The sequence below is a fragment of the Anser anser genome, assembly GCF_964211835.1.
Source record: "Anser anser genome assembly, chromosome: 5".
In the NCBI taxonomy this organism is placed as follows: Eukaryota; Metazoa; Chordata; class Aves; order Anseriformes; family Anatidae; genus Anser; species Anser anser.
Window position 1 is genome coordinate 14692784 of NC_139725.1, and position 12303 is coordinate 14705086.

Genomic DNA, 12303 nt, shown 5'->3' on the forward strand with positions numbered 1-12303 from the left:
CTTTTTCTGGCTTCTTACATCCTGATTTGGAAGGGAAAAGAAAGTTACCAAATACATTGCCAAAAAACAACACTCCCCAAAGCGATGTCATCTCTCCCCGCACTTTAGGATGTCTCTCTCATTCTGCCTCCTCGAGAGGAAATCCCGTCCCTCTTCCAGCCAGGAAGCCTCCCTGGCCCTGTGCTGGGGACGAACAGGCTGGAGCCTCTCTGACGAGCAAGGAGACCCACGAGCAGACCTGTGGCGAGGGCTGAGAGCCGTGCCTCGGCAGGGAACCCCTTCCTGCACCAGCCCTGCACCGGAGACGTACCAACAGCGTGACTGTACCGAAAATAGCGACGAGTATCTGTTTGCATCAAACTGACCAACGTATGGGCACAGCCAGGAACGTCTAACACGGTGTGTCAGGACTTTTCACCTTCTTTTAACGGACAGCTAGCTTATGTACATTCCCCCCTCTTTTCCCCACTGCTTTTCTCCTCATTTAAATCACCGGCCATTTCTAACGTGGCAAAACAGAACATAGGAGCACATGCTGAAAATTAACTAAAATATAGCAATGTCATTAAAGAGGGTTTAGAAAAGGAAACCAGAAAGGGATAGAGACCTGGCACCAGCTTGCCACTAAGGGCGTGGGCAGCTACGCCAGACATGCAGAATTTTAACAAGTCACCCAGCCAGGCTTTCCAGACAGAGAAAGGCAAGGGCATCAACACATTTCTGCGTTGGCCTTTGTGTCGTTCTTTGGATGCTTGCAGTGCTCGGTGTTTACGTTAAATTAATACTGCTGGCTATATATTCTATATGTTGAGGCTAAATAACCGGTAGTGTCATGGCTGCTGGCCACTTCTCCCCAACCCTTCTCCTAATTAACTTTTTCGTCTTTACTCCTCTCACGGGAGATGCTGACATTTTTTCCAGAGCAGACACTCTGCGCCACTCACTCGGTGCAAGATCAAATGCGCTCTCTTCTAGACCACTGCTCCCTTTCCCGTCTTTTACGTTCACTGAGGGTGGACACCAGTGTGGGCACCGACTTACATTCCTTCAGTCTGGACTCTAACGTGACGAGCTGCACAACAGCACACATTTCTTTTTTTTTTTCAGCATTCGTCCCAATTCCTCTTTTGGAAAATATCCTTATTTGCTTCAGTAAAGCTCTAAGCTCAAGAGTGTGGTGGGCCCTGATTCAGTAGTGCTTTCTGCCTCCCACACCGATCTGGTGGAACTGTTCACGTGAGGGCAGATAATTCGAGGAGGAAAAATGGAAGAATCACATCCTTTAAAAACTAGATGTAATTTCTCCATGGCAGTTTCCCACTGCTTTCCATTTTTTCCTCCAACCATGCACTCACTTTGAAAATGCATCATTTAAAACAATCAAATCCTCCAAAGATTTTTTTTTTCCCCCAAAAAACTCTCTTTTTCAGAAAGGCTTGTTCACAACCTGAAAATGTTCAGGTTTCCCAGGCGGCGGAACCTCGTCCACTCGGGCAGAAGCCCACGATAGCTCACGTTATTTAGCATGTTATTATCCCATAGCGCCTGCTTACAGCTCACTGAAAATAGGGGATGACGGAACATGTTTTCCTGGACACACCCCGACTTTATTCTTAGTAAACTGTTTGCTATATTTTCAGCCAAGAAACTCGGGTTACTCTGAGCCCTATTCCCTTTTAAAAAACTCCAAGCCCAACCGGAGCAGCCGCTTCCAGCCGCGGGGAGAAGTGGACTATAACCCTTTCAGAGCCTCCTGCGGCCAGCAAAGCCGACGCCTGGGGAAGAGAGCTAGGCCACCTCCTGGGGACAGGGCTGCTGCGATGGCAGAGCAGGGAGTACTGGAGGGAGAGAGGGATTTGTCAAATTCAGAGGAGAAGCTTTGAGGATGGGGGACGTGGTGCCTAGACGTTAAGAGCAAAAAAGCCACGACGGCACTACACAAGCACGGGGGTCACGCTTCGCCTCTGCCTGGACTCAAGGCAATCGTCACTCCTCTCCTGAGGAGGTTCACGCTGCGTCCCGGTGACCAGCACGGGTGCCATCTGTACCGGAGATGAACGTCCTCGTCACCGTGCTGACAGCTCGGCCGGTGGCTACCTGCACGGGGACAGGAACACCGGCGGCAAGGAGCCACCTGAGCCGCGCCGGAGGCCGTACAGCGGCCGTGCAGGGCGCGCGGTGTGTACCAACCCCAGGGAGGGTCCCCGGGGAGCAGACCTACCTCACAAGTGAGACTCACGTCATGCTGCTACCGTGACGCACTTCTCCATATGCAAACACAATAATTAGTAAAAGCATCTTCTATTGTCCTTCCAAACCCGGCCTAACAATAGCATCAAATATGCTATAAAACAAGAGTGGCGTGTCGTATTTTTAAGTGGAAACTCTGAGTTTCACGGGGACAAGTTTTGTAACTCTCCTCTGCAAATTAGGAAACCTGACTATCTGGAATTAAAATAAAATATGAGAAAAAAATCCACTTGACATATACGTACATACGTATTTTGTGTGCACGTGTGCAAGCAGACGTGTGAAGCCAGCCCCGTGCCTCTGCTCTGTTCTGAACGATCTTGGGTCACTTACACGGAAAATCATCCGTATTTAAACGAGCTGCAAAATCCTCCCTCCGTTCCAAACAGCGCCCATGGATCCTGTGTCAGGTCCAAGTGTATCTCTTTCCTGAGAATCGATTATATTTGCAACAGGACATTGAAGTGAAAGCGCGTAACCCTCACTTCAGGCTTTCTCTAAGTTTCTCTGCTCCTCTCTGAAGTTTCATCATCCTACACCCTCTATTTTCCCCCAGACTGCTTATCGTGTCTGCTGTAGCATAAATCTGCTGAAGTTTCCTACCACTTCTACTGCTAATTAGGCTTCATCAGGGTTTTCACTCTTACGCTCCCTACTGTAGATAAATGCAGTGGCAGCTAAGCATGCTGCAAGAACTGTTAACTGTATTACTAGTTATCAGAGCAGTTCCAGTGGTCATGCTAAACAGATTATAATAATAATGGAAATATTTTAGCAAAAGATTTGTGCGAACGCTGCCAGAGAGCTAACAAACCCTACTTACCACTCCCTAAGTCCCTCACAGAATATACATCAGAGGAAAAAAAAAAAAAAAAAAGAGAGAACTACTAACTTTTTGTCATTTTGAGAAAGGGGAAAAAAAAAAAAAGAAGCAGCACCAAAATTAACCTGCCGCGCTGACCCTTGACTGTACCTAGTAGTATAGAAAAAAAAATATTTGCTTTAATTCCTAGTAAAAGCCCCTTGAAAAGCATATTTAAAACCAACTACAAACTCTTGCTGAGAAGCTAGTAATTGAGAACTATGCAAACAACCACCGCCACAAAATTTGCCTGAAAATATAATAATAAATATAAAAGTGAATTTACGTGTGTCCCTTATTAGAGTGGTCTCTATAGCCAGAAGTGAGATGGCAGCATACCACAGTTAATGCAGACACGATATCCAAATGTATTTGTGGCAAAAGATTTAAAAGAGAAGGAATGAGAATTGATGTGCAGATGATCTGCAAAAGATCTGAATACTAATAAAAATTAGGGGGAGGGAGGGAAGAAGGAGGGGAGGGTAACAGTGTTAATCATTATTTCATGAGGCCCGTATTCACAAAGCAATTTTTTACAGATGGTTGGAGGTATTTCTCAGCCCTTAACTGACAGGAATACAGGAGGCTCAGAGGCCTTAAGCAGCAATTCTATTCATAGGCCCTTAGCCTTTATATAATTGTATTAAGTGCAGTAACAGACGTAAATTAACATGCACTGACCCCACGCTCCTAGCAATGTATGCCTTGACCTTTTAAAAAACCTCAAGAGTAGTACTAGTTTAATATTTGATACGTCTTCTTTGGGGGGAGATTAAATGCTGGTCTAGGAGGTGTTATGTGCTCGAGGATCTAGCAGGCCTTTTCCGTCTTTGGCTACGAGGATCTGCTTTTCCTTCCTGTCTTTAAACAAGCAGGGTTTGCCTGTTTGGGGGGTAAACTAGCTGAGGCCAGCAAAGCGCTGCTAAGCTTCGTGGCGCCTAAAGAAGTGTATGACCTACGCCACGTGGAGAGCGAGCCCCTAACCTCTGAAGACGTCTGCTCATAATGGCAGCTTTCGAAGGAAGACATTTTTGTTGTTTTGCTGCAGATTGTGCAGAGGAACTCGTGAGCAGATAATGGCCTTCTAGAAATTAGATGCCAAAGTGAAACAACAGAAATGGACTTCTTGCAGAAAGCTTTCCCACGTAGCTTAGTTACTCACATTATTAAATTTTAAATTCAAAATAATGTAAATGTAAACTAACTATATAAGAGCCTCTTATCTGCAAACCTTTAATTTTATAACAGGAGTATATTTCGTCTTTCTCTGAAACTGCCAGCTTTGGAAACGAGAGCAGGGGGACCGTCACCAAGGGTCCCTGAAAATGGCAGTCCGTGCCCTTGTTCTGCTGGGAGGCGGGCTCTCTACTTTTAAAGCACGTGCTGTTAATTAATTTGCCTCTCATCCTTCTACCTCGCGACTCCAGTGGCAGCTAGAAAACTGTAGTAGCTGTCTTGAAGATCATGGGTTTTAAAAAAAAAAAAAAAAATCAACAACAGAAGTACAAGGCTAGAACTACCGGCACGGCAAAGGCTGTACGACACGTGTAACCGGGAGGTGGGAGAGAGCCGAGGGACGGAGGAGGAGAGGTGATGTGAAGGAGGCGATTCCGCCCGAGGCCTCCTAACTTCCCTCCTCCCCGCCTTCTCTCGACGGCAGGCGCTCCCGAGCTCGGCACCGGGGCGTCTTGGGGAAGCCCAAGCGCTGTCGTTTTTTGTTCTCCCTGGGGCTTCCCCGGCACAAAGCCGGGGGAAGGGGCCGGGAGCCCCGGGCAGCCGCGGCCTAGCGCTGCGCCAGGCCGGGAGCCGCCGCCGGGGTCAAAGGGGAGCGCGGCGGCCTGGAGAGCGGCCCCGAGCCTCCCGGGGGGGAGCCCCGGTTCCCCGAGGGGACGCCGCTCGCCCCGAGGGGGACCCCGTTTCCCCCGGGGGGTGACCCCGCTGCGGCGCTGCTCTCACCTGGCCACGGCCCCGCTGCTCCCGCTGCTCCCGGGGATTCTTCGGCCTCGACGGCCCGGCCGCACCTGCGGGGAAAGGCGGAGAGGGAGCGGGTTAGCGGCCGCGCCCCGACACACCGCGCCCGCAGCGCCGGGGCAGCCCCCGGGGGGACCGCCGCCTGCCCGCCCCGCCCGGGTCTGAAGCTGGCGGGGGGCCCGGGGGGGACACCGTGCCCCGCCGGGTCCCTGCCACCGCGGGGGACACGCGAGGCGGCGGCACGACGGCTGCCCCGGGCCAGCAGCCGAGGGCAGGGCGGCCCGCTCCCGGCCCCGGCCCGGGGAACGCCGCCGGGCACGTCGGGGGAGGCGAGCCCGGCGCTGCCCGGCGCCGCCCGGCCCCGGCTGCGCCCCGTCGGGGCCAGGCGAGGGCCCGGCGGCAGGAGGAGGCCGCGGCGGCTCCCCCGCAGGGGCGGCCCCGAGGGGGGCGGCGGGGGAAAGCCCCCCCGGGCCGGAGGGGGCGGCAGCGAGGGCTGGGGGGGTCGCCTCGTCGTGGGGACGGGTGCTGCGGAGCCCAGGAGAGAGGGGCGAGGGGAAAGCTCGCCGCTGCGGAGGGAAACCTTTGGGGTGAGAGCAGGGCGGGTGGGGGGCGAGGGGCCGGGGAAGGGGGAGCGGCGGGGGGGGGGGGGGAGAGCCAGGCTCGGGGGAAGCCCCCGAGCAGAGAGGAGCAGCCGCCGCAGCAGCAGCAGCCCTCAGCATGGCAGCAACAGTTGGCTGGCAAGGTAAAGAGACGTGCGTCTGAACCGCCGTGCCTCGGGTTTCCACTCGCTCCCGAGCTGTCCCCCTCGCCCCCCCACATCACCCCTGGTCTCAGCCCTCTCGAGGGACGGGAGGCAGCAAGGAGAGAGGATGCGTTTTCAGCCTTAGCTTGGCTGAGCCCTCATACCACTTCGCCTTTTTTTTTTTTTTCCAAGTTCCCCTCTAGTACCTTGTCTCTCCCTTTAAAATATGCTCACATGAATAAAACCCCTGTAAAGAGGTTTGCTGGCGACTGGAAAGGACAAACACTTTTTTTTTTTCTAAATAGGAGAGGATAAATAATTATGAAAATGCAAGTCTACTTGAAAGATATTGTGACCCTTCCACCCCTGTTTTCATCCAGCCAGCTAGTGCTCAAGCTACGTGTCCTGAACAAGAAGGAAGGGAGGGAGGGGAGCGACGAGGTGCTTTTTCTTCGCCTTCTTTCCCCGTTTATCCCTTAGCCGGCCTTTTACTCTTTTCTAAAGTGCAGGCAGGTCTTCAAAATCTCTTTTATCTCTTGAGAAATATTAACTCCTAGCCCCGACTGTGGTCCTCGCCCGATCTCTCCAATGCAGGCTTCCCTGAAATGCAAGATCAGCCCTTTCTCAGCCGGCTCTCCCTCCGTGCCGGCGACGGGGGAGCGGCGAGGAGAACCCCGCTACTTTCTGCCGGTTCCGACGTGAGCTCGCCCCCCCGCCCCCTGCTCACTTTACAGACGCTGGAACCACAGGCCCCTGTGCCGCGTCGAGCGGCCACTCTGCTCCCAACTTGCTGCTCGGATCTTGCCTCTTTCACGAGGCTGATCTGCACGGACAGATCCGCTTTTAATCGCTTGTTCTTTTGGGGGGTGGCCAGCGGGGGAGGGGGGGGGGGGGTCTTTTTGCTGTTTGTTTCTAGCCCACGGAATCCGGACCGGCAATTACTGCAAAGAGAGGGAAACTGCAGCTTCCCCAACTCCTGCCTGAGATGCTCTCAGTGCTGTGTGCATGCACAAGGCAGTTTCAGAACCAGAGAGCTGGTGCTGATGCTGCTCTGCTCGCTTGCAATCACCTCGTCCAAAAGCATCGCCTCGGCTGGGTTTTCCCCCGGATTATGCCTTTTTTACCCTTTTCGGGGCCACTAGCTTTTAGGGAGAGAGTGATCGGAGAGATCGCCGGACTGCAAGTTGCTTAAAATCAGGTTGGAAGTGGGCAGGGGGGAGGGAGGCGCCTTTGGCAAACGCTTCCATGGTGCATCTCCTGCTAACTGGGGTCTCCCCCAAACCGCGGCGGATTCGTGCGCCTCCCCCTCCTCCTCCCTCCCTATTATTTATGGGGTGATCCCAGTAAATCCCACCCTCCCCACCTCGAAATAAGCCGAGGCTCCCGATTACAGGGCATTTAATGAATCGCTCCGAAGATTTTTTTTTTTTTTTATGAATTAATCTCGATCAACTAGGACGCCCATATTTTTAAAATACAGATATGCTCTGGAAGGAGGGGAGGGGGAGAGAGGTGAGGGGCGGAGAACTTTTAGGAAGTTTTTTTTCTATTTTTATTTTTCCATTAATGAAATAAAAACAACCATACAGTTATCCGAATAAACGTGTGATCTGCTCCGTTAGGCAAAAGTCGATTAAAAAGTTAGGCTAGTAGGCTACGGTGAATATTTGGACGTCCGGGGGACCAAGCGGAGTAGGAAAGGGGGAAAGGGTGTTTATTTCTCTCTCTGCATATATATATATATATATATATATATATATACACACACACATATATACACTCACAGCATGGAGGGTTTGGGGGGGGAGGGGGGGCTGGATGGGGGAGAGGGAGAGGTGCCAGGAATTAATAATAGAAGCCCACAGAGTCTAGATAAGTCCAAGGCTCGGCGATCGCAGCTGCTGCTCCTTCGGCGAATGCGCCCTCCGCGAATGCTTTTTGGGGTAAGGGCTTCCCGGGTAGGTAGTTATGTACAGCAAGCCCAGACCGCAAAAAGATTCGCGAAGGACAAAGTCTCCCGCGGCTTCCTACATCCATCCGGCCGGCTGCCGCCACCACATCCACGGGACCCACGGGCGATCGGCTCCGCCATCCCCGCCACGCCGGGTCCCCACCCCCCATCCCCACCGGGTCCCGCTCCCCGAGCCCGGACCCCGCCGCGGCGAGGCGGCGGCGGCGGCAGGAGGAGGAGGAGGAAGAGGAGGTCCCGTCGCCCCCCGGCGGGGCCGGGGCCGGGGCCGCGGGAGCGTGGCGGAGCGCGGCGTGTCCGCGGCCCCGCTCCGCGCGGAGGCTCCGGCGCTGGGCACGGGCGCTGCGTAAAGAGAAAACTCTCCCCCCTGAGCGCTAAATAAATAGAGAGCAGGCGGGCAGCTCATTGGTGCGGGCTAAAATCGTCACCCACCAATCAGGCGGCGCCTCACATTGCCTATTTCTGCTTTTTTTTTTTTTTTTTTGCCTTTTTTTTTTTTTTTTTTCTTTCCCCGAAAGGGGGAGAGGCGGGCGGGAGGAGGGATGGGAGGGGGAGAGGGAGAAAGGGGGGGGGGGGAAATAATAATAATAAAAAAAAGAAACATTTCCATGCCTAATTATTCACCGAATCCGCGACAAGAGCACGTCCGACAGCCGACAGCCAGCCCCGACCTCTCCGAGCCCCCCCGACCCCCGAGCCCCCGGCCCCGCTCCGGGAGCCGCAGCCGCCGGGGCGCCGAGCTCGGCACGGGCGGCCCCGCCGTCGGGGGGCCCCGGCTGCGGAGCCGCCTCTCGCCCCGGCGGGGGCGCCCCGGGCCGCCCGCCACCTCCCGGCGGGCAGCCGGGGACACGGGGGACCCGCGGCGGCCACCGGGCACACGCGTGATGCTGTCACCCCCCCCCCCCCCCACGTCCCCACCCGCGCCCCGGTCAGCCCCGAGGGGCGACCCTCCGGGGGGCAGCGGGGGACGCGGGACCGCCGCCTCCCCGCCTTGTCCTTAGCTCCATCACACCGGCCGAGGTCGCGAGCGACCCAGGCACCGCCACCGGCAGGGCCGGCCGCCTCCTAAAAGTTTCCGGGACCTGGCACCGAAACTCCGGAGCTCTCCCCCCGACAGCCCGCCGGTGCCCGCAGGCGGCGGCAGAAAGGCGCACCCGCCGCGTCCCGGGGGGCTCACGCAGGGCTCGGGAGGGGAAGGGACCCCGCGGGGGACGGGTCGGGACGGGGACGGGGGGGGGGGGGGGGCTCGCACCTCGGCCGCAACTCGCGAAGTTGGGAGTTCGCCGCCGCATCCCGCCGCCGCCGCGCTCCGCTCGGCTCCGCTCCGCTCGGTGGGAGACGGGGAAGGGGGAGACGAGGAGGAGGAGGAGGAGGAGGAGGAGGAGGGAGCCCACGCGAGGCAGCGCTGCCCGCACCCGCACCCGCACCGCCGCCGCTCCCGTGGCTCGCCCGGACCCCCCCCGGGCTCGGGCACGGAGCCCGAGCCCCCGGTGCCGTCCCGGTGCCGTCCCGGTGCCGAGCGGCGGCGGAGCGCGGCCGGGGCAGAGCAGGCGGCACAAGTTGCAAAAGCCCCGGCACTTACCTGCCCGTGCGTCCCTGGCCGCTCCGGCGGTCCCGCGGGGTGCGAGCATCGCCGAGGGTGGTTTGTGTTTTTTGTTTTGTTTTGTTTTCTTTTCTTTTTTTTAAAAAAAAAGCCCCAAAGCAAAGCGTCCCTTCCTCCAGGTATGTATATAAGTTACTGTACTGTGTGGGAGGGTCACGATCTCACTAGGTGCAGAAGATTCCCCAAGATTAACCCCTCCTCTCCCTTCCCCTTCTGCAACTTGTTGAGGATTTTATCCACACACGCGCGCACGCACGCACACACACACACGGACAGGGAGCGGGCACACCGCCGCGCACACACACACACACACACACACACGGACGGGAGAGCAAAGAGGAAAGCGAGCTGCGAGGGGTCCGGCTGCCCCCCGACGCCGTGCGATTGGATGGTCTTTTCACGGAGAGGGGACGTCTCAAGGCGAAGTCACGATTTCTCCTCAGTTTGGAACCATCTGTGACTGGAGCCATGACGCAGCCAGAGCACATTACTCACTTTTACAGTCACGACTTGGAAATCCGTGCAGTTTCCAACCAAAATTACACCGCCACCATTGAATTATTTAATAGGATCCAGTTAAGGGTAATCTTATGCATTGTGCCGAGAGAGGCAGCGATCTAGGAGGGGAGGGCTGGGAAGGCGAGGGAGGGGGCGAGGAAGGAGGGCATTTCTTGTTTCTAATGACTGTTTTCCAGAGATCTATTAGGAGCGGCGAGGATTGGCTCCACGTGTTGGAAGCGGCTCGCTCCTTCCAAACAAACAAACAAACAAACAAACAAACTAGGGGCCGGGGCCGCTTGTAAATACGACCACGCAAGCTCGGGGAAGGGACGGTCGTGCATTAGGGGCATCCGTGGGTGGAGTGCCGTGTTGTGCATTCAGCCGCTTGGGTGTGATTAATTGCGAGAAACGGTGTCTTTTGTGCGCCCAGATTAGAGCCGCCGCATGCCAGCTCGGCCAGGACGCGCTCTGCCCCCCGCTAAGCGTGCCGAGCCGAGCCGAGCCGAGCCGAGCCGAGCCGTGCCGCCGCTCATGTCTGCACCGTGCCATTGTCTGCAGGATCCGCGAGCGGTGCCGGGCTTTGTGTGGTAGGTGCACCATTTTCTACGCTTCCTTCTACCGCAGGGCGAGGGCTAACCGTGCGCGGCGGCGAGCCGCTTCCTCGGCTAGCGGCTGCCCGCCGGATTTCCCTCCCCGGCCAGGGCTGGGGCTGCGCTGCCGGGCTGCGGGGAGCTGCGTGCGGGGCCGGCCCGGGGCTCCCAAACGGCGCCCGGCAGCGGCGGGGCTCGGCGGCGCCGAGGTAACCCTACAGGGTCCCCCCCGCCTCGTTAGGGGGGGGGGATGCGAGCAAGGACGCGGAGGACGGGCGCTGGCGAGCCCACCGCGCACACACACACACACACACACACACACACACACACGGCCCCTAAAGAAGGTGCGAGCGCTCCGAGGCGGGGGGGGGGGGGAACAAACGAGGTGGGAGGAGAAGGGGTGAGTCCAAACAAAGCAACCTATAGCCTCCTATTCTGCCGAGCACCATCATCAGGTACGGGCTCTTTCAAACGCACGGGCGGGAAGGGCGGGCGGGCGGCGGCGGCGCAGGAGGGGAAACCTCGGCGGCGGCGGAGCCCCCGGGGCCCCCCCGACGGCCCCGGCCCCCGACCCCCGACGGCGGCGGCTCCGGGTTCGGCACCGGGTTCAGCACCGGGGCGCGGACAGCGCCCGGCGGCGGCCCCGCGGGCAGCGCCCGGCCCCGCGCCCCCCCCCGGCAGAGCGAAGCGGGGGGGGGGGGGGACGGGAGGGAGAGGGGCTCTCTAGCGCCGACGGAGAGAGAGGGAGAGCTGCAGCTCGCTATTGATTCAGAGATTTACCGGCAGGGTGATTCCCCCTTTCTGCAAGAATTCCCTGTCTCCGGGCTCCGTGCATGCACCAAATTCACGGTGGAGACGAGCACGCAGCCCTCTCGCTTTAGAGGAGAAGTGGGGAGGAAGGAAAACAAATGAATCCAAGCATGCACTAGAGAAAGACGAGACTCACAGCCACTCTCTGCACCATGCACAGGAAAGATCATTACTTACCCGAACGGGAACTCCTCGGCTAGGGGAGGGAGGGAGGGGGAGTGGGGGGGGGGGGGGGCGAGGAAGGGGACGGGGGGAATCCAACAATTAATTTCCAGACAGGAGTTGGAAAAAAATACTGCGGTGATGTCCAGGTTTTCTTCCACCCGCGCTCGCTTTTTATACAAGTGCAACCCTCTGTCTATTTCTGGAACGCGATCAAAACCCTGATGCTATTTTTAGCAGGTACTGGGGAAAAAAATCCACACACAAAGGCATTTCGCTGGAACGCTACGTCCAAAACATTAAATGTGCATTAAGTCTGCCCCCCTGCACACAATCACCCCCAACCACGAATCCCCCTACCCCAGCTTCTTTCTGCACCACCATCCCCAGTTGCTTTAGGTGCATCATTGCAGAGAATTAGAAAAAAAAAAAACACAACACAAACCAAAAGCCCAAACTGACCGCCTTCCATGCTGTCCTACTGCACAACCCCCTAATCCACAGTTGTGTTGAGTCTGCCTCTGCTTCTCTGCCTGTTGCCTTGCAAGCATTACTGTGTCTGTCTTCTTGCACTGTCTTTATAAAGTGGGCTTTGGAAAAAACACAACAACCACCATGCACCAGTTTGCCAGCATGCACAAATGTGGATTTCAGGCAGGGATGCTTGCTTTGCCGAGAGACACTGAGATGGTTTCATATAGTGAATTGCACCCTGCACAAAGAAGGTTGTTTTTTCTTTTTTTTTTTTTTTAATTCTCTCCTCCCCGCCCCGTGCCTTTCCCCCCTTAAAAAAATCCTTTGTTTGGAGAATAAAGGATCTATAAATATATATACGAAAAAAGG

At 56.4% G+C, this 12303-nt stretch overlaps 1 protein-coding gene across 2 annotated transcripts in view; it reads right to left on the reverse strand.

The window, feature by feature from the left end:
* The window catches only part of LOC310900025 (uncharacterized protein), a 64147-nt gene extending 53163 nt beyond the window's left edge, over positions 1-10984 (reverse strand). For both annotated transcript variants that reach the window (XR_014584789.1, XM_083837254.1), the window contains exons 1-2: positions 9377-10984; positions 5069-5133 (exon numbers count right to left, since the gene is read on the reverse strand). Coding sequence is in view for 1 of the 2 variants with exons in the window: in XM_083837254.1 (XP_083693380.1) it covers positions 5069-5133; positions 9377-9425 (114 nt within the window). In the remaining variant the exon portion in view is untranslated. The remainder of the gene's footprint in view (positions 1-5068; positions 5134-9376) is intronic.
* Between the last annotated feature and the right edge of the window lie 1319 nt (positions 10985-12303).